General features: G+C 44.0%; 2 protein-coding genes across 2 annotated transcripts; one reads left to right on the top strand and one right to left on the bottom strand.

Moving 5' to 3' along the window:
* Positions 1 to 6,988, top strand: SYNGR2 (synaptogyrin 2). The gene is made up of 4 exons (XM_063456352.1): positions 1 to 147; positions 3,616 to 3,850; positions 4,812 to 4,951; positions 5,100 to 6,988. The coding sequence occupies exons 1-4, from the start codon at positions 49 to 51 to the stop codon at positions 5,292 to 5,294; spliced, it is 669 nt and encodes a 222-aa protein (XP_063312422.1). The 5' UTR covers positions 1 to 48; the 3' UTR covers positions 5,295 to 6,988.
* A 4,394-nt stretch (positions 6,989 to 11,382) lies between these two features.
* On the bottom strand, positions 11,383 to 19,128 carry TK1 (thymidine kinase 1). Its single transcript, XM_063456351.1, has 7 exons — positions 18,862 to 19,128; positions 15,857 to 15,888; positions 13,784 to 13,897; positions 13,323 to 13,416; positions 13,147 to 13,236; positions 12,914 to 13,033; positions 11,383 to 11,808 (listed from the first exon to the last, which is right to left on the bottom strand). The coding sequence occupies exons 1-7, from the start codon at positions 18,991 to 18,993 to the stop codon at positions 11,608 to 11,610; spliced, it is 783 nt and encodes a 260-aa protein (XP_063312421.1). The 5' UTR covers positions 18,994 to 19,128; the 3' UTR covers positions 11,383 to 11,607.
* Between the last annotated feature and the right edge of the window lie 1,743 nt (positions 19,129 to 20,871).

The raw sequence follows: 20,871 nt of genomic DNA, 5'->3' as shown, positions 1-20,871 counted from the left end.
TGCTAGGCGCCGCCCTTGCCGTGAAGCCGGAAGTGTTTAGTGAGCGGGATGGAGAGCGGGGCGTACGGTGCGGCCAAGGCCGGGGGCAGCTTCAACCTCGAGTCCTTCCTCAGACGGCCGGAGACGGTACTAAGGGTGGCCAGCGCGGTGAGTAACCGGGGATAGTGGGAGTCAGAGTCCGGGGGGAGGGATAGTGGGAGTCAGAGTCCGGGGGGAGGGATAGTGGGAGTCAGAGTCTGGGGGGAGGGATAGTGGGAGTCAGAGTCTGGGGGGAGGGATAGTGGGAGTCAGAGTCTGGGGGGAGGGATAGTGGGAGTCAGAGTCCGGGGGGAGGGATAGTGGGAGTCAGAGTCCGGGGGGAGGGATAGTGGGAGTCAGAGTCTGGGGGGAGGGATAGTGGGAGTCAGAGTCAGGGGGGATGGATAGTGGGAGTCAGAGTCTGGGGGGAGGGATAGTGGGAGTCAGAGTCTGGGGGGAGGGATAGTGGGAGTCAGAGTCTGGGGGGAGGGATAGTGGGAGTCAGAGTCCGGGTGGGGGGGGGAATAGTGGGAGTCAGAGTCCTTGTGGTTTTTTTAAATTAAAATTCACTCAGCAGTGAATAGGTTAATATGGGGGGGGGGGGTAATTAATACCCACCCAGCAGTGAATGGGTTAATGGGGGGGGATGGATGCAGTCCCATGGGATAATAATAATTTAGACCAGGGCTGCCTATTAGTTAGATCCCAGTTGGTTTAAAACTACAACTCCCACGATGCTTTGCAGCTAGAATGACAAGGCATCATGGAAGCTGTAGTTTTAACATCTCTGGGTATCTAACTATTGGGCAGCATCCCTGTATAGTGACATAACCCCCCCCCCCCCCCCCCCCCATTAACCCATTCACTGCTGGGTGGGTATTAATTACACCCCCCCCTATTAACCTATTCACTGCTGAGTGAATTTTAATTAAAAAAAACACACACACACACAAAAAAACATTAACCCATTCACTGCTGGGTGGGTATTAATGTGCCCCCATTAACCTATTCGTTGCTAGCTGGATATTAGTTTGCCCCCACTGACTGGCATGCCTCACTCTGTCAGGCCTGGGGTCACTCTATCCAGTCCCAGTTACTATTTGGAGAGAAAGGTGACGTGTTATTAGTATCCAGCTGCTACAGGGCCTGGACTGTGACTTTAATTGGCTAACTTTTAACTGCTGGGCTGTGACTTTAACTGCTGGGCTGTGACTTTAACTGCTGGGCTGTGACTTTAACTGCTGGGCTGTGACTTTAACTGCTGGGCTGTGACTTTAACTGCTGGGCTGTGACTTTAACTGCTGGGCTGTGACTTTAACTGCTGGGCTGTGACTTTAACTGGTTTATCTGGGATGGGCTGTGACTTTAAATGGTTTAAATGGGCTGAGCTGTGACTTTAAATGGTTTAAATGGGCTGAGCTGTGACTTTAAATGGTTTAAATGGGCTGTGACTTTAAATGGTTTAAATGGGCTGTGACTTTAAATGGTTTAAATGGGCTGTGTGAATTACTGTTTACTTGCACTGCTGGCTCTCAGTCCCAGCAGCATGTGATACAGAGCCTGTCTGTCATTCCATTCCTTCCTGCTCTGTACATGGGAAACAATAATAAGCTGTCTGCTTGCAGTCAGGTGATCTGTGGCCAGTGTAGGATTTCCTGGATATCACACAGCAGATTGCTTCACAGTGAGATCCTTTCACACAAATCCATCAGTGCACTCACGTAAGGGGCCGCTATCTGTGCGCTCACAGCTTAGCCGGCCTGGAAGCCATGTTGGCTGACGACAGGCGGCCTGGAAGCCATGTTGGCTGACGACAGGCGGCCTGGAAGCCATGTTGGCTGACGACAGGCGCTGGACGTGGAGTAAATCCCAGGAATTAAATTAAAATATCTCTGTGGTGAAACATTGCATCATAGCCACACGCAGACGTGGTTTTAGTGCTTAGTAACCTTTTTGTGTCGTCTGTATAAGTTAATCCAATTTTAAAGTCTGCTTAAAGAAACTGTACCACTTGCACCCCAAGGTTCTTTTTAAATAATAAAGTTTTTAACCTTTTGAACAACCAACGACAGAATAATCTGGTCGGAACAAAGTCGCCTGTATAGCTCTTATGTGAACATTGTATTATTTTTTTTTGTCAGTCTGCAAGGAAAGGGTCTTTGGACCAAAACCACCATCAAATGTACTGTTTTTGGTGGTAAGTTTCCCTTTAAGGTATTTAACAGCCATGTATAAACATCATATGGGCCTTGCATATTATAATATGGTCACGTGATCTGAGCGTTAACTGACACCAGCTTATTTAACACGTCTGGGGTCATGTTCAGCAGGGGGGGAGGGCATGCATTCACTCATGGTTTGGGGCAGTCAGCTGATCTCAGCAAACCACCGACAAGTTGCGGTTTTTAGTTGAAAGTCCCCGTATTCTGCTTTGCAATGTTTGTCTTGCTGTGTTGAATCTGATCGGAATTGTAGTATGGCTGAAACTACTTCTTGTGGGGATAGATCTGACACCAAATCCATGGCCCTCCGCACAGAGAGCCCAACTGGCTGTCCACCATGTCTAGGTTAGCAAAAGTTTCTAACCGCGATACAAGAAAACATTGCCCTCTCGCAGGGAACAATTGGATTGTGTGTGTTTAAAAAAAAAAAAAAAAATTCACGAGTACCCCTCAGGGGTGGTGAAAAGACTTTATTTTATGGGGGTGTGACTGGGATCACATTGCCAGGTCTTGGTGCTCCCATTGTGCAGTTTGCCAAAATTACTTGGCATGTGACTGGGGACTGCTGACTGTCGTTCTCCTCATACTAAACGGTGCAAGCAGACCTATTTCACATGAAAACGTGCTGCCTGGTTATTTGTGTGAATTGTAAGCTGTGTGCGTCCTGCTGGCTGGCGTTCTGCTCACGTTCACACTAATGTGAGAATATGTGTGTGCACTTATAGGGAAGGACACTTCTGTCCGTGCCAACCCTGTTACGTTGGATCTGATGGTCGGGGAGGGGGATACCATGTTTTTACACATTGGTGAAGATCCAGGATATGCTTTTATTTGGGCCTCACTGGATATTTATGTGCCTTAAAGACAGGGAAGTTTATGCGTGCCAATATTTGGCACCAGTGTGCATTATGGGAAAGTATAGTTCTTAAACATCTGGAGGGGCAAGGTTCACCCTCATTTTACCGCTGCATTTCGCTCAATGATCCAGAACTGTGTTTGGTTACTCTCTCCTGGATGTCGGTAAAACGCAGCAGGAATTCTTCATTTAACAATCTCATCCTATGTTTAATTATCTTTCTGCCAACGCTGTATATTCACATGTAATTTAGATTTTGTATTGCGGAGCCCAGTACCTCTCTCCTTGCTGCATTCTAGTAGTGACAGGCGGTTTGAAGTATACTACATGATTTCTTTGCAGACTGTATTCCATCCCTTAAAGCTGGCAAAGCATTGTGGACGTTGTAGTTCTTTTGCGCCCACACTTGGTTTGAGATACGTTGCCGTGCTGAGTCAACCATTCGTTTGTGGTTGGGGGTCTTTACTCTGGAAATATACCATATCAATATGTTGACCATGTCTCTCTCTGTTTCTGCAGGTTTTTGCTATCATCGTCTTTGCTTGCATTCTGACTGATGGGTATCCGAGTGACCAGCATGGCCAGGTTTTCTGTATCTTTGGTGGCAATGCTGATGCGTGCAGATATGGGATTGGTATTGGAGTCATTGCATTCTTTGCATGTGGGATCTTCCTGTCTCTGGATGTCTACTTTCCAAACCTGAGCAACAGTTCCCATCGCAAGTACATAGTGCAGTCTGACTTTGGCTTTTCAGGTGAGTGATGTTTCAGTGTTAAACGCGTTTACTTAGATATATTGATATTTAGATGTCCGTGTTCCTTTTTTAATTTTAGATTAGGGCCCTCACTGTGTATTTAATAACTTATTGTTTCTCTTTAATCCAGTGGTGAGACTGGCTTCTTACCTCCGCTCCTCTTGCCTGCTGTGACATCATTGGTTTTAGTGGCAGAGATAGCATCTCTCCGAGCTGACTGAGTTACCACAAGGGTCTACAGAGTGCGCATTGTTCTCGAGGGAGCTTTACAATAATCCTTTCCCTGGGGTCCAGCCGTAATCTTCTTTAATCTCTTCTTGCTCTGCTCCCTCTCGCACCGTTTTATGGGGCTGGAGTGATGTCATAACCCGGTTCCCGGCAGGATGTGCAAGGGTGCAGTGCTGGAAAAGCCCAGACATCAACGTTCCCTCGCTGCCTGCCTCCATTCTCCCTCAGCCGGCTGGGCCTAAGGACCGACAAACATCCAGGCGCCAGGACAAAATTACTAGTCACCATGGTTGCCTGAGATTTGTTGAGCCATGGGTCAAAACCGGTAACAAAAAGTTTAACATAAAGTCTGGATGGCTGCTCCTGATCACTCTGAGTCCGAGGCTTCAATCAGGACTGTGCAGTGTAACCCCCCTCATTTCTTGCCCTGTCTGAGGTTAAACGGAGTAACATTCCTGGGTAGGTACTGCTGTTTGCAGCTCCCACTGTTAATTCAGCTTTATTACTGATGTGCTGGGAGATGATCTGTTTCTCTCTCTCCCCGCATACCATTAAAGGGAGAAGGACAGAGTTAGAGGCAGTAGCTGCAGATAGCCGTTTATCGCCCACAAGGACAAACGTTACCGCGTTAATAGTGGAACTGGGTTTAAAAGGTTATTTTACAGGTGTGAGCAGAATGTGGGCTGGCTGTGTTGTTCTCAGTCACGTGACCTGTATTCTTGGCTTTTTACAGCACTGTGGAGCTTCCTTTGGTTTGTGGGATTTTGCTTTCTGGCCCATCAGTGGAGCATAGAACTTCCTAAACCACTGGTCACTGGACAAAGCAATGCCCGGGCTGCCATTGCTTTTAGCTTCTTCTCCATCCTCTCCTGGGTAAGTTGAAAGGGTTATTTTTTTGAGTGCGTGGTTTAAAAGGGAACATGTGGTGGGAGGGGGAGGATACGTCCCATGATTGTCCTGGCGTGTTGTCTGTCCCGAAGGAGCTTAAAAAAAACGCTCATTGAAACTCATCCTGTTTCAGGTTCCCCTCGCATTACTTGCTTATAAGAGGTACAGGATGGGAGTAGCTGATTTCAATCCAAACTACGTGGACCCATCCCAGGACACGACTCCTCCATATTCCAGCTATCCGGACGCAGTAACCGACAACTATCAACATCCACCATTTACCAATAACCCAGATGCAGGGGACGGTTACAAACCCCCGCTGTACTGAGTAAGGGGATCCCGCAGGAAAAGCTTGAACATAGACTGCCAATCTCTGTATGAGCTTCACACCAGCCGTCCAGCCTGGACCTCTGTGGCCACCAGATATCTCTGTGCGTTGATTGCAGGAGATGTCTTCGTCACCGAAATCATGTGTGTGCACTTTCTCTCCGTGCCAACCCCGTTATGCTGGAGCTGATGGTCGGGGAGAGGGATACTATGTTTTTACACATTGGTGGAGACCCAGGATATGTCTTATTTGTGCCTCACTGGATATTTATGTGCCTTAAAGACAGGGAAGTTTGAGAGTGCCAATACACATTAGTCCCAATTTATTTTACACAAAATGCAGGTGGTTTAAGCACTTCCCCTCTAGCCTCCTGCAGTTTGCACACCGTTTGGGGTGATCCACTTAACCAGGAGCTGTCTGGAATTCAAAATGATCTAAATATAAAACAAACCTTTTCAATTCTTGGTGAATTCCTAATAATTTCTGGTTTAGTGAACACGCCTGCCTTAAGGGTTTAATCTTTAAACTGTGTGTTTTTGCCAATTACCTGCTTTGGTCTGAAATTTGTAATATGGTTTTCAATTAATGAATTGATTTTTTTTTTTTTTTTACATTGAGATGTGATGAGTGACTAATGCCTTTAATTTAGACTGTTAAAAATAGGAGTTTGAGGATTCCTTGGCCTCTCTATTCTGGGCTAAAGTTTGCTGCTTGGTGCCAATCATGGAATAACTGTGTGAATATACTATATATCTATATTTGTATAACTACTGCTCAATGCTTTGTCCCAAACGGAAGGTTTCACAGGGCTATTGCAATATTACCTTCTACGCGGCTGTAACAGACGTTCTTTCACTTTCACATAGTTCAGGGGAGGTTTCTTCACAGTGGGATTGCAGGGGAGCTAAGTTTTTGTTTGGTGTTGAATTTAAAGATGATCTGTCGCACTTATTCTGTGTGACTTGTCGGGTAATTACTCCAGATGGGGTTCCTAGGCCCCCCCACCACGTTTTCCTGGACAAATGCTACCAGTAAGTTAATCATAGGAATCATGCAGCATGTGATTGCTACCTACAGTGCAGTAGGACTTTCAGTATCAAGTGTTGTGTATTCCAAAAAATCGTGGACCTGGCAACATACCCGACATCCATACATTAATAGGAAGCAGAACTGTATAAAGTGAGCGTCTATCTGCACTGCAACAGTGTGAAAGGTTATTCAGCGTTAATTACAAATTTAACCCCTTAAGGACACAACTTTTGAAATAAATGGAATCATGACGGAATATATCCGTCATGTGTCCTTAAGGGGTTAAGGTTGTAATAGCTGAAATATAAACATTCTCTAAGTCAGCTATGTTTCCTGTTCGACCACTTGGAATTCCCATTTACTGAATAACCCTGTAAATATATATATTTGTTTAGGAAAATTTATGTCGGTAAGTTAAATCTATATCAGGCTTGCCGGACGTATGTGGAAATTAGGGTAATGTGCGTAAATAAGGATAAAATGCCCATGCTGTGGTATCAGGAAATGAAATATCCAATGCAGAACCATATCAGAACCTTAAATGACTTAATCTGCTCTATTCCAAACTAGTTTAAATGCGACAGATCAGCTTTAATCACGGGACATGTCTGGTGTGTTTGTGTTTACTGCACAGTGTCTTCTAATAAAATGTATTCACAAAAGCCGCTATGTCCTGGTTTCATTGACTCCACTGTACTATATATAGCTGGAGGAATCTATTCCTTATAAACACAAATCATACTGTGAGCAGCTGTAGCCTTGAGATAATCTGGGGCTCAGTCACTGGCAGCTTCCGGTCTGTTACAGGTGACTGAATGCATGTCTATCGCAATGAGTGAACAAACAATGACAGCAATAATAAACTCCAGAAACCTTCATTGTCCTATGGTATACGAGGTGCACTGAACCAATCAAATCCTGTCAAGGGACAGGCAAACTAATCGATGTTCAGCAGCCATGATGGAATGGTTTGTTTGTCTATAGAGTGACAGGTATTTGATTCAACTTTCTCAGAAATTGATCAATACCTCTATCTGACCTTCTCGAAACCCACTTTCTGTGCTGGAGATTAGCAGTGTGAGTGTGAACACTGATCTCCTGTACATTTCGCACCTAAAGTGCACTCATCGGAATATGGTTTCACTGTGCAGAGAGTAACATTTAACCACAATTAACCTTCATGTTACAGTAATGTACATTCTTCTAAACAAAATGAAAACCACTGATAATACTGATCCAGCCAGTGGCGACCCAATAAAATGTCTGGCCCACCACAGGGTTACGAGTCAGTTTTGTTAAAGCACTTGAAAATGCATAGAATCAAATGAATGGGGGGGGCACATTCTACATAAGCTCCTCCTGCTGTAAATGCACTATATTCAGATGCCTGCACCTCACCATGGGTGAACAGAAAAAAAAAAAAAAAATAATGACCTAGAGGAAATGGCATGTGCATTAGACTCCCCCTCTCTGTTTTGACGTGGGTGCAGAGCGAACTATGACAACTTTGTATTCCTTATACTATAGAATCCCTTTAAAAATTTTATTCATTAAATATCTACTAGGGTGAGCAGTCTAATTTCAATACTTATATACATGTTTAGAGGTTTTGGATTCTGTGACTTATTAAAGCTGCAGTCTCAATACTCCAAATTTTGCAAAGTTTTTGCTTTAAAACTAGAATTCAATCCTTGCAATATTTACCATATAATGTGTACAAAAAAATAAAATAAAAAATCCTAGATAGTAGAGATGTGCAATTCGTTTTGGTCTGAATGTAGGGCAATTCGGGTACTTCCAAATGTCCGAATAGATGAATTTCCAAAGAGCCGAAGCACAGTATTGCCCAAGTACTAATATACATACCCAGTGAAAGAAGAAGAATGTTACACTGTATACAATTTTAAATAAAAAGTATACAAACATAGCCAGGATTCAGCTGTAAGCATTTGCAACAATCAAGTAACATACATTCATAAAAAAATGTAAGTTACTTGGCCAGTCAATGTAATGACAGGAATGAATAAGTAGATAACTCCCTAATTTCCACGGTATTAGGGAGCTATCTACTAAAAGACCTAAATTGGTCTTTCAGCCAAATTTACTAATACTAAGTAAAGATTACTAAGTATTAGTAAATTATGCCCCTACTTGCTATACCGTGAGTAGGGGCATGTCTATTAAACACTTAAAAAAAAAAATGCGCCCCCCCAAGCGGGGGCTTCTAACGTGAAGGGGGGACCTATTGCGCCCCCCCCAAATGGCAGGTGGGGGCCCAATGTCCTCCCCCCTGAACTGTGGGTGGGGGCCCTAAATAAGAATGAGGGGACCTAATGTCCTCCCCCTGAGCGATGGCCCTTAATACTAATAAAGGGGACCTAATGTCCTCCCCCCTGGCCCCCACACCTGAGCAGTGGGTGGGGGCTTAAATACTAATAAGGGGGAACCTTAGTATTAGTAAATTTGGCTGAAAGACCAATTTAGGTCTTTCAGCCTTTTGGTAGATAGCTCCCTAATACCGTGGGAGTTATCTACTAAGCGGCTGCAAGAGAAGTCCCAAAGTGTCGAACCGAAGAATTGCGGAATGCCGAACCGAAAATTTTCCCTGTGCACATGCCTACTAGAAATAAAGGATTTTAACAAAGCAAGCCAATAAGTGAATCTATTTTGTTATAATTTAGTTGCACCAGTTGTGAATAAATTGAAAGAAAAAGATATAAGGGGGGTGCAAAGGAAATATACAAAAATACTGTATACTTAATATAATGAGTGGAACACCTCCTGATCTTCCTATAATAAAAACACATACATAGTATAATACTGTTATGTAAGGAACGTTGATCAATCAAAGGTATTGGGTCACTCACAATATGCAGAGCCACATAAAGCTGGCTCTGACTTCAATGGCAGGTGAAAAATTTGCTTATTCCGGCTTTCAGATTCCAAGACCGGATAGCTTCTTTCCAGCCCTTCAATGATTTCCAGGATATCCAATTTGTAAAGAGCAAAAATAAACTTTACTGGATAAAATGCAGGAAACAGAAATAAGCTTAAAATAACATGAGAAATAAAAAGTCCACAGCACTATCGCGTTTCGACCTCCAGGTCTTTGTCAAAGTGTGTGGTAAATGCTGATCTCTCTTTTAAATAGTGCTTCTATTCTTGAATTTGGCGCCGTCCGTTTTCACTTCCGCACCATGTGACTCTCCGTCCGGTCACCCGATTCTGACGTCACTTCCGGGTTCTCGATCCTCTCCTTGTAAAATCTCTGAATGTTGGCAATACTGGCGCTTTCGCCAAAACGGCGCCAAATTCAAGAATAGAAGCACTATTTAAAAGAGAGAAGATCAGCATTTACCACACACTTTGACAAAGACCTGGAGGTCGAAACGCGATAGTGCTGCGGACTTTTTATTTCTCATGTTATTTTAAGCTTATTTCTGTTTCCTGCATTTTATCCAGTAAAGTTTATTTTTGCTCTTTACAAATTGGATATCCTGGAAATCATTGAAGGGCTGGAAAGAAGCTATCCGGTCTTGGAATCTGAAAGCCGGAATAAGCTAATTATTCACCTGCCATTGAAGTCCGAGCCAGCTTCATGTGGCTCTGCATATTGTGAGTGACCCAATACCTTTGATTGATCAACGTTCCTTACATAACAGTATTATACTATGTATGTGTTTTTATTATAGGAAGATCAGGAGGTGTTCCACTCATTATATTAAGTATACAGTATTTTTGTATATTTCCTTTGCACCCCCCTTATATCTTTTTCTTTCACTTTATATCTGAGTGCCATTTAGTGATTTTGGACACTGGAGGTAGTTGCTTATTCTTTGGTTTTAAGCGCCAATCCACCATTCTTCTGTTGTGTTTGCATTCAGTTGTGAATAAATGACTGTTTGTTCATGGATAGCTGCCCATCACACATATAAGCACTTGTTGGACATACAAAACCCAAATCACGGGGCATTACTATAGAGTTGAATCCTCAATACAGCCATGAGGCAGTTTCTCACACAAAGTTGGATTGTAGATTATGGGGGATTTGTGAGGTCAGGTACGGATGTTGGATGGGGGGTTATTTACAAATGTCATTGTAATTTATCCCATATGATTTCATTGGGTTAAGGGCAGGGCTCTGAAAGCCACTAGACTTCCTGCACATTAAAATATACCTTCAAGGACCTGGCTTTGGGCACAGTCATGCTGGAACAGGAGTGGCTTCTCCAATGTTGGAAGCACAAGTAGTCTAAAATGTTCTTATATCCTGTAGCATTAAGATGGCCCTTCACATGAACTGCACTGTCTAGCCCAAACAAATTTTTCCTTTCAAACATTTACAGTAAGCACTGCATATGCTAGTAGGCCCTGGAATCCACCATAATGACCCCTGATTCAGCACTCCAGCGAGCGCCTTCCCAGAGCTCCATAGTCCAGTGGTGGAGTGCTGTACAGGGCAACATATGGCATTGTTCCTGTTAATGTTTAGTTTGAACAGCTGCTCAGGATGGACACAGATTTCTTAAAGCTCCTGACAGTTTTTGTGCGGATGTTGCTTCCAGAGACAGTTTGGGGCTCTGTACAGAGTACAGCAACAGACAAGATCTTGTCTGCAGCCTTTTCAAGCCTTCTTATTCTAAACCTGCCCAGACTTTGCTGTCCAATCAGACTTCCCAATGCAGCTCAATGCGACGTCTTCACAAGGCAGGTGCTCTGGGCAATTGCAGTCTCCTACATTTATCTCCTTTGAGCTAACCAAACCCGGAAGTAACAGGAACAAGTGTCTGACAGCTGGGTGGTATTACAAGGATCGTTTTTAAAGTGGTAATGTCTGTTGGAATCTGCACTTGTCAAATGGAAGGAACAAGAGAGTTCACAAAGTACTGCATCAAGTTAACTGCTCTAGGGCTGTTCATTTCAATATTTAAATTAGACTCCTCTTCTAAGGGCTGCTCTGCCCAGTTTACAGTATTAAAACCTTCCAAAGCAATTTCATCAGCAGCTCTACATAAAACTAAACCTATTGTCTTCCCAATAATGTATGATCCCTTGGAGAAAATTTTACAATAAAAAGTTTATTAAAAAGCACATTATTAAATATTCCCATCAGATTTTGTTTCTCCAACCCCAATGACCATGTTTGGCTGCAGGTTCCCTACAGGTGGTTCAATATACAGTGATTGTTATTATGGGAGCTGTAGCCCAATACAACTTGGGAAGTTGCAGTATGATACACGTGGAATAAAGCAGGTACAGGCGTAGCAGAGACCGTACAATTGGGTCAGGATACCATGTTCTGTGAGTGTGGTAGCGTGCCCAGTGGTGTCCGCTGGGATTTTCTTTTTAAAATATTGTTATAGGGGGTAGTGTCCAGAACATTTAGAAGTTGATTGTTTTCTTTGCCTCCACTTGAGGTCTGCTTTTGGAAATAACATTGTCGGCAGACCGAGTGGTATTTATCAGCCCCTCCAATGACCTCCACCTGTAACAAACAATATGAAATGTGTATGAACAAACTAACCCTAGTACATACACAACATACACTGTTGTAATATATTGGTTTGTCCAATATACTGTATTCCTTCCTGAATATAAATGCTGATCTTCTGAAAACTGAGTTAAAGCATGTTAAGCCAGCTATGTCAGTCATTCTAGATTTCAGTGTTTTACATCACGTTTATCAAATAAGCACAAAAATAAAGTAAGAGTGGTTAGATCAGTCAAGCCAATGGTTTTTTTTTTACTCATTATGCCAGTGTCAAAATTAATGCAGATCTAAACAAAGATATGAGGCATAGGTAAGTAATTGAAAATAATTGTCGTTTGGTGTTGAATATTGTCCTCTAGCTAATAAAACTAATTGAAAGTTGTACATGTAGCATGTCAAGAGAGACAGCCTAGAATGAAAGCTAGGAATCATGCCAAAACGCACTTTTTAGTATTTGGTTATGACACCCCAACCACAATGGCTACATTAAAAATGTCTTGAGAATCTATGCTTTTAGAGTGGAATGGACCCGTCCGGGTAAGTAGGTTTCTAGAGAAATTGTGATGAGTCTAAAGAATACGAATTCTCACTATTAAAAAGGTCTTACAATTAATCATTGATGGCAGAACTAAAGATACACTGTTTATAATGCTGTACATAAATTAAAACTGGGATGGATCACAAGCCTGCACTTACAGGAGAGAAGTACTATGTATATTAAAGGATCACTAGTGTCAGGAAAACAAACTCATTTTCCTGACACTATAACCCTTGGGTCCCCCCCCCTCACTTGGTGCTGAAGGGGATAAAACCCCTTCAGGTACTTACCTTAACCCAGTGCCGGTCTCCCTCAGCACTGGTGAACTTTTCTCCCACTCAGATTTCTCAATGCTTTCCTAAGAACGTTCTGCATGCTAAATGCGATTTTCGCATTCAGCGTTGCAGAAGCGTCTCTAGAGGCTGGATTAACCCTGCAATGTAAACTCTGCTAGGAGTTAAAGGTAGAACATCTCCTTTGCACCACCATGCATCAAACATGCCTCCTCAGGAATTCAAATTTTCATAAAAAACAGGCTACAGGGAAAAAAACAAAACATACCTCTTTCTCTGTTCCTAATCTTTGGGTGTAAGCAGCCTCCCGATAACACTCCATGCAGACTGCATTCAGCTTCACCACACTCTCTGCTAATGGTACCAAATTCAGAATATCACCAAACGCCTAGATAAACCAGAAAGAATACTTAATTTGTCATAGCCAAATGAAGTAGCCCAAGATTAAACTGACTATAGGAAGGCTATACTTTTATTGCCCAGTGCTCATACTCTGCCTACCTTCCTCTGGAATGTGCCATCCAGGGCAGCCACGATCACAGTTTTCCCCTGATTGGCCATTTCTTCACAGAAGTCTACAATGTCAGGGAACTGCAGACAGATAATTTGTGAATAGTCAAGAAGGGTTAAGGAACAGAACAAAAAGTAATTTACTTAATATAACAGCAGATACTTACAAATTGCCCTTCATCAATTCCAATCACGCTGCAGGTCAGCGCTTCCTTAGAAACATCTTGCAGGATGCATGCAGAAACTGCTGCCATTGTGTTTCTGTTAAAAATGTGCATTGTCAAAGTATGGGAAATAGCTACAGTAACCATAACTGGGAAGCAGACTATTACAAATACATTCCATTTAATGGAGTGTTCTAGCGTTGGTTGATTTACACCTTACTTTCATTTTTATATAAATCCCAGAAGTCTAATCTTATTCATGCAAGATCCATTAATATCAGGAACTGGTTAGTGCAGTATGTATATTTTATATAGTACACATTACAGTAGAAGGTTTATCAGTAGAATTTACCCTGTGACAGTTTAAAAGCCAATATCTGCAGCAGAGTTGACTGCCCTTTGTAACAAGGAAAGTATTAGTCTGCTGGGTAGATTAGAAATTGTAACATGGATGTATAACTCACTTGTCATGTGTGGAAAGATGCTCTTTGCTGTAACGTGTGTCCTTTGCGTATTTGATCACCATGCATTTGTACTGAGCAATCTGAAATCGACGGACTCTGCGCATTAGCTCTGTGCTAAAAATAAATAAATACATACTACGTGAACTGCTCTACCAATTGTCTATTTTATCAAATGTTTTCACAGTTACATATAGTATGACATATTGTAACAATGTACAACAAGCAAAATAAAATAATTAAGTTGACTAATACCAAGTAGACAATGTTTTCATAAAGTGTGTGACCACGGTATGAGTAACTGATAGCAATTACAATCTAGGACTAAACATGGGGGTTCAAGTAGAATAAAGGTATTTTTAGTCAACACCATAGTACTTATTCTAAGTTGGCCCTATTGGATAACTCCATGATATTATTGCACATTTCCCCGGTACGTTATTTACAAGACATGTTACCAATACAGTTTGAAAACAAAACAGTAAACACATTGAAGAATGTGAAACATGCAGTAATATTTGTAATTGGGCACATCCATGAAAGGGCTGTCCCTCAGTAAGAAAGGAATACTCAGATGGCTGTAGTGTAAATGTAGATAAGTCTCATGCCTGACAATAGCTATTTATACCATAGATGATGGGTACGGATGTGTGCCCCTCCAATCTAAACAAGGTCCATGCATGCCAATTTTGTGGCTATCTGGTACCCTGATCGAATAGTGAATATTTCATTTCCTCCATAGACCCGAAACACACACACTACGCTAGGAAGGCATTCATGAATAGGTGGGGTGGTGGATTGTCCCAATATTTAGATATAAACACCTGGACATGCGAACGGGAATTTCATCTATTCATTAATTCGTCAGACAGATGAATGAATGAGTAGAAAAATCAGACGAACAAATCAACACTGAATATCGGTGTTCGTTTAGTCCAGGGGTAGGCAACCTTCGGCTCTACAGATGTTGTGGACTACATCTCCCTTGATGCTTTGCCAGCAATATGGCTGTAAAAGCATTATGGGAGATGTAGTCCAAAACATCTGTAGAGCCGAAGGTTGCCTACCCCTGGTTTAGTCTATTACAAGGTGGGAGCTACCGGCAGCTCCCTCCTTGTAATATGTAACTATAGAAGCGGCAGGGAGCTGTGCTCCCCGCCACTTCATAAGCCCCCCCAAGATCCCCCCCCCCCCCCACTCTATGGGGGTCAATATGACCCCCATGATAGTATAAAGGAGAATAAAATCTCCCGAATGCCCCTACTCGCTATACCGCGAGTAGGGGCATAATTTACTAATACTAATCTACTTAGTAAATGTGGCTGAAAGACCAATTCAGGTCTTTCAGCCTTTTAGTAGATAGCTCCCTAATACCGTGGAAATTAGGGAGTTATCTACTAAGTGGCTGCAAGATGCAGCAATAACACAAATAGGATCGGAGTTTCATTCATTCGAATGAAATTCCGACACTAACAAAGTGCCGAATTGCGTTCTAAAACAAACGAACATACTGTTCTCATTCACTTAGAACGCAATTCGGCAGTTTAGTCTACAGAGGAAAGGTAAGAATTATGGGAAAATTGCTCTGACCAGCGGAAATGAAGCACACTTTGATCCTCCGCTGGTCAAGCGGAGGAATCCTCCATAAGGCAAAGAGTCCCTACTTTGTCTTATGATTTTAAAGAAAACTAAAGAAGACAGGAAGAAACGGAGAACAGATCCTGAGAGAGGGGGAGAAGAGGAAGAGATTGAGGGAAGGCAAGTTCGGCATGACAGTGCCGCTTTAAGGTGGTGAAATTCTATGGACTGGGCACACACTATGGTATAAATAGCTATTGTCTGGCACACACTCCTTGGTTTTGGGTGAGATGTGGAGAAAGATTTCCTGAAAACGGTTTGATATAGGGATGCTGGCGATATAAGTTAAGAGAGTCTCCCATTATTGGAAATAAAAGCATTACCACCAAACGTTATGTCCCTCTCAGCCCCACACCTATCAAATTTACTTCAGAAATCAATTCAATACCACTGGAGTTTTGTTCTGCCACTTCCTTAACTGCACATAGATGAACTTACCTTTTACCAGAAAACATTGGTCCAAATATCACCTGCAAAATAGAATTTACATGATGTAAGTAAATTATTCCACATCTTAAATCACCTATATATCAATGTCTCATTACAAAGCTTGCTATTACCGACCCTTTCAGAACTGAACTATATTTCCAAGTCATGATTTGGTCTAGTTGCAGAACCAGTAATACCCATACCCCTCTAGATGGCAGTACTGGACTCCATAATTCTTCCCCATCTGCAGGCAGCTGTCAGACACGTTTAAAGTGAACAAAGCAGACACAGACGCCACTGTGTGCTGACAACGCCCAAATGTACACAGCCGACTGGAGGTGGGAATTATTCTGTACATATGGACAGCTAAACAGTAAAATAGTAATTTGCTTATTCAACATCTGTACATTGAGATTTATATATTACGGTTTAATAATGCAAACTATACATTGTCACCATAGGAAGCCAACTGGAAATGGTTAGAGGAGGAATTGCAAATATCGGCTAAATGGCTAAAATGCTGCACAAACCCAGACTTTGAATAACCCAAAGTAGTGATAATATTGAATCAACCAGGTCTGTCTCTGGGTTCTCACTAAACAAACGTTGCGCATTAAAGCAGCTCCACCTTTGTTTGCCGACTGCCAGGTGGAATGATTGACAGGGAGCCAGGATGGAGGCGCCAAGGACATGGGTGTATGGATTTCCACATCTTACAAAATATATTTGTTAAATACAAGTTTTAGGTAAGATCACTAATCACAAAACAAGTTTAGCGTAATGAAGCGGTTTGTCTATAGATTATGCCTCTGAAGTCTCACTGCTCAATTCTCTGTCATATGAGCCACAGACTTACTGGGAGTTTATTAAATGGAAACTCCAGTGCCAGAAAAACGATCTGGAGGGTCCCTCTCCCTCCCACCCACCCACCAATCCCCAGTTACTGAAAGGGTGAAAACCCCTTCAGTCACTTACCTGGGACAGCGGCGATGTCCCTCGCCGCTGTCTCCGCGACGCTCCTCCTGGTGATTACGTCGGCCGGCGAGACCTAATGCGCATGTGCGGAAATGCCACGCATGCCCATTACGTCTCCCCATAGGAAAAGCATTGAAAAATCATTTCGATGCTTTCCTATGGGGAATAGAGCGACGCTGGAGGTCCTCACACAGCGTGAGGACGTCCAGCGACGCTCTAGCACAGGAAACCTGTGCTAGAAACTAGGAAGTGCCCTCTAGTGGCTGTCTAGTAGACAGCCACTAGAGGTGGAGTTAACCCTGCAAGGTAATTATTGCAGTTTATAAAAAAAAACTGCAATAATTACAGTTGCAGGGTTAAGGGTAGTGGGAGTTGGCACCCAGACCACTCCAATGGGCAGAAGTGGTCTGGGTGCCTGGAGTGTCCCTTTAAGCAAGCTAACAGAATTAGACAAGTTTAGCACAACATTTTTAGAGTCACAATTTACACGTTTAACAGACCAAATGAAGGGTTACACTAATGTTCAAGGTAAAAAAAAACGCAAATGAACAGGTTGTAATTGGGGGTGATTGCGCTGCGTTCAATCCCCGGGACCGGACACCACGAGGGGGCGCGCGCTGCGTTCAATCCCCGGGACCGGACACCACGAGGGGGCGCGCACTGCGTTCAGTCCCCGGGACCGGACACCACGAGGGGGCGCGCGCTGCGTTCAGTCCCCGGGACCGGACACCACGAGGGGGCGCGCGCTGCGTTCAATCCCCGGGACCGGACACCACGAGGGGGCGCGCACTGCGTTCAGTCCCCGGGACCGGACACCACGAGGGGGCGCGCGCTGCGTTCAGTCCCCGGGACCGGACACCACGAGGGGGCGCGCGCTGCGTTCAATCCCCGGGACCGGACACCACGAGGGGGCGCGTGCTGCGTTCAATCCCCGGGACCGGACACCACGAGGGGGCGCGCACTGCGTTCAATCCCCGGGACCGGACACCACGAGGGGGCGCGCGCTGCGTTCAATCCCCGGGACCGGACACCACGAGGGGGCGCGCACTGCGTTCAATCCCCGGGACCGGACACCACGAGGGGGCGCGCACTGCGTTCAATCCCCGGGACCGGACACCACGAGGGGACGCGCGCTGCGTTCAATCCCCGGGACCGGACACCACGAGGGGGCGCGCGCTGCGTTCAATCCCCGGGACCGGACACCACGAGGCGCGCATTGAGAGTTCAATCCCCGGGAAGGATATGCTCTTTAACCCTTTAAGGACCAAACTTCTGGAATAAAAGGGAATCATGACGTGTCACTTGTCCTCAGGGGGGTTAAAAAAGCCTCCCAGTGTATAATTAGGGGAGGAAATGCCACATAAGACAATGAGTTTTTTGTGCATTAATGGGACCTGGGATCCAAGTTTTTGGGTACAAAACCCAAACAGGAAATAAACCAGATTGTTAACTCCAATGAAATGGGAAAATGATTATATGTCCCATCATCCCTCACACAATGCACTGAAGGAACAATCCCAGATTACCACGGACTGCCAGTCCCATCATCCCATCACACAATGCACTGAAGGAACAATCCCAGATTACCATGGACTGCCAGTCCCATCACACAATGCACTGAAGGAACAATCCCAGATTACCACGGACTGCCAGTCCCATCATCCCATCACACAATGCACTGAAGGAACAATCCCAGATTACCACGGACTGCTAGTCCCATCATACAATGCACTGAAGGAACAATCCCAGATTACCATGGACTGCCAGTCCCATCATCCCATCACACAATGCACTGAAGGAACAATCCCAGATTACCATGGACTGCCAGTCCCATCATCCCATCACACAATGCACTGAAGGAACAATCCCAGATTACCATGGACTGCCAGTCCCATCATCCCTCACACAATGCAATGAAGGAACAATCCCAGATACCCACGGACTGACAGTCCCATCATCCTGTTTAGTTACAGTACTTGCCAAGCTCGCACTACATTTCCCATCATGCAGCCTGGCTCGGTATAATAGCAGGGACTGACCTGGATCTGTCCCCGGATCTTGCTGGGGGAGCTCGGGCTGGTGGCGGGCAGGTTGATGAAGTTCATGTCTGAGGTGACGGAATAAAGCGCGGGAAAACACAGTCTGCCAACCTCTCTCTCCGCGACCAGCATAGACTGAGCAAAGCGCGGGAAACTCCTCACAGAACCTTCAAACCAAGCCCCGCCCACACACAGCCAGCCAACCAGGAGAGCCTGAGCAAAACTCGGGACCCTCCTCACAGAACCTTCAAACCAAGCCCCGCCCACACACAGCCAGCCAACCAGGAGAGCCTGAGCAAAACGCGGGACCCTCCTCACAGAACCTTCAAACCAAGCCCCGCCCACACACAGCCAGCCAACCAGGAGAGACTGAGCAAAGCGCGGGACCCTCCTCACAGAACCTTCAAACCAAACCCCGCCCACACATAGCCAGCCAACCAGGAGAGCCTGAGAAAGGCGCGGGAACCTCCTCACAGAACCTTCAAACTGAGCCCCGCCCACACACAGCCAGCCAACCAGGAGAGACTGAGCAAAGCGCGGGACCCTCCTCACAGAACCTTCAAACTGAGCCCCGCCCACACACAGCCAGCCAATCAGAGCTATGCTTCACCCACTGCAGGAAAGCCTGGCAGTGTCCCTCAAAGGGTTATTCAATACTTAGTGTCCCTCAAAGGGTTAATCAGTATTTGTAGTGACTTCAAAGGGTTAATCAGTGTTTATAGTGTCCTTCAAAGGGTTAATCAGTGTTTATAGTGTCCTTCAAAGGGTTAATCAGTGTTTATAGTGTGCCTCAAAGGGTTAATCAATACTTAGTGTCCCTCAAAGGGTTAATCAGTATTTGTAGTGACTTCAAAGGGTTAATCAGTGTTTATAGTGTCCTTCAAAGGGTTAATCAGTGTTTATAGTGTCCTTCAAAGGGTTAATCAGTGTTTATAGTGTGCCTCAAAGGGTTAATCAATACTTAGTGTCCCTCAAAGGGTTAATCAGTATTTATAGTGACTTCAAAGGGTTAATCAGTGTTTATAGTGTGCCTCAAAGGGTTAATCAGTGTTTATAGTGTGCCTCAAAGGGTTAATCAATACTTATAGTGTCCCTCAAAAGGGTTAATCAGTGTTTATAGTGACTTCAAATGGTTACTCAGTGTTTATAATATCCCTCAAAGGGTTAAAGGGTAATTATAGTGTCCTTCAAAAGGATAATCAGTGTTTATAGTGTGCCTCAAATAGTTAATCAGTGCTTATAGTGTCCCTCAAAGGGTTAATCAGTGTTTATAGTGTCCCTCAAAGGGTTAATCAGTGTTTATAGTGTCCCTCAAATGGTTATTCAGTGTTTGTAGTGACCCTCAAAGGGCTCATCAGTGTTTATAGTGACTTGAAAGGGTTAATCAGTGTTTATACTGTCTCTCAAAGGGTTCATCAGTGTTTATAGTGTCCCTTTAAAGGGTTAATCAGTGTAGTGACTTCAAAGGGTAAATCAGTATTTATAGTGTCCCTCAACGGGCTCATCAGTGTTTATCGTGACTTGAAAGGGTTAATCAGTGTTTGTAGTGTCCCTCAAAGGGTTAATCAGTGTTTATATTGACCCTCAAAGGGCTCATCAGTGTTTATCGTGACTTGAAAGGGTTAATCAGTGTTTGTAGTGTCCCTCAAAGGGTTACTCAGTGTTTATAGTGACCCTCAAAGGGCTCATCAGTGTTTATCGTGACTTGAAAGGGTTAATCAGTGTTTATACTGTCCCTCAAAGGGTTAATCAGTATTTATACTGTCTCTCAAAGGGTTCATCAGTGTTTATAGTGTCCCTTTAAAGGGTTAATCAGTGTAGTGACTTCAAAGGGTTAATAAGTATTTATAGTGTCCCTCAACGGGATAATCTGTTTTTATAGTGTCCCTCAAAGGGTTAATCAGTGTTTATAGTGTCCCTTTAAATGGTTAATCAGTGTAGTGACTTCAAAGGGTTAATCAGTATTTATAGTGTCCCTCAACGGGCTCATCAGTGTTTATAGTGACTTGA

This window comes from Pelobates fuscus, chromosome 5 (genome assembly GCF_036172605.1).
Source record: "Pelobates fuscus isolate aPelFus1 chromosome 5, aPelFus1.pri, whole genome shotgun sequence".
Taxonomy (NCBI): domain Eukaryota; kingdom Metazoa; phylum Chordata; class Amphibia; order Anura; family Pelobatidae; genus Pelobates; species Pelobates fuscus.
This window is presented reverse-complemented; position numbering and strand designations above follow the sequence as displayed.

Excerpts from the sequence above, each read along its gene's own strand:
- SYNGR2 (XM_063456352.1), top strand. The coding sequence starts at position 49 with ATGGAGAGCGGGGCGTACGGTGCGGCCAAGGCCGGGGGCAGCTTCAAC. Across the intron at positions 148-3,615 it reads TACTAAGGGTGGCCAGCGCG|GTTTTTGCTATCATCGTCTT; the intron begins GTGAGTAACCGG and ends CTGTTTCTGCAG. Across the intron at positions 3,851-4,811 it reads GTCTGACTTTGGCTTTTCAG|CACTGTGGAGCTTCCTTTGG; the intron begins GTGAGTGATGTT and ends GGCTTTTTACAG.
- TK1 (XM_063456351.1), bottom strand. The coding sequence starts at position 18,993 with ATGCTGGTCGCGGAGAGAGAGGTTGGCAGACTGTGTTTTCCCGCGCTT. Across the intron at positions 15,889-18,861 it reads AGATCCGGGGACAGATCCAG|GTGATATTTGGACCAATGTT; the intron begins GTCAGTCCCTGC and ends TCTATTTTGCAG. Across the intron at positions 11,809-12,913 it reads GATTAGGAACAGAGAAAGAG|GTGGAGGTCATTGGAGGGGC; the intron begins GTATGTTTTGTT and ends TGTTTGTTACAG.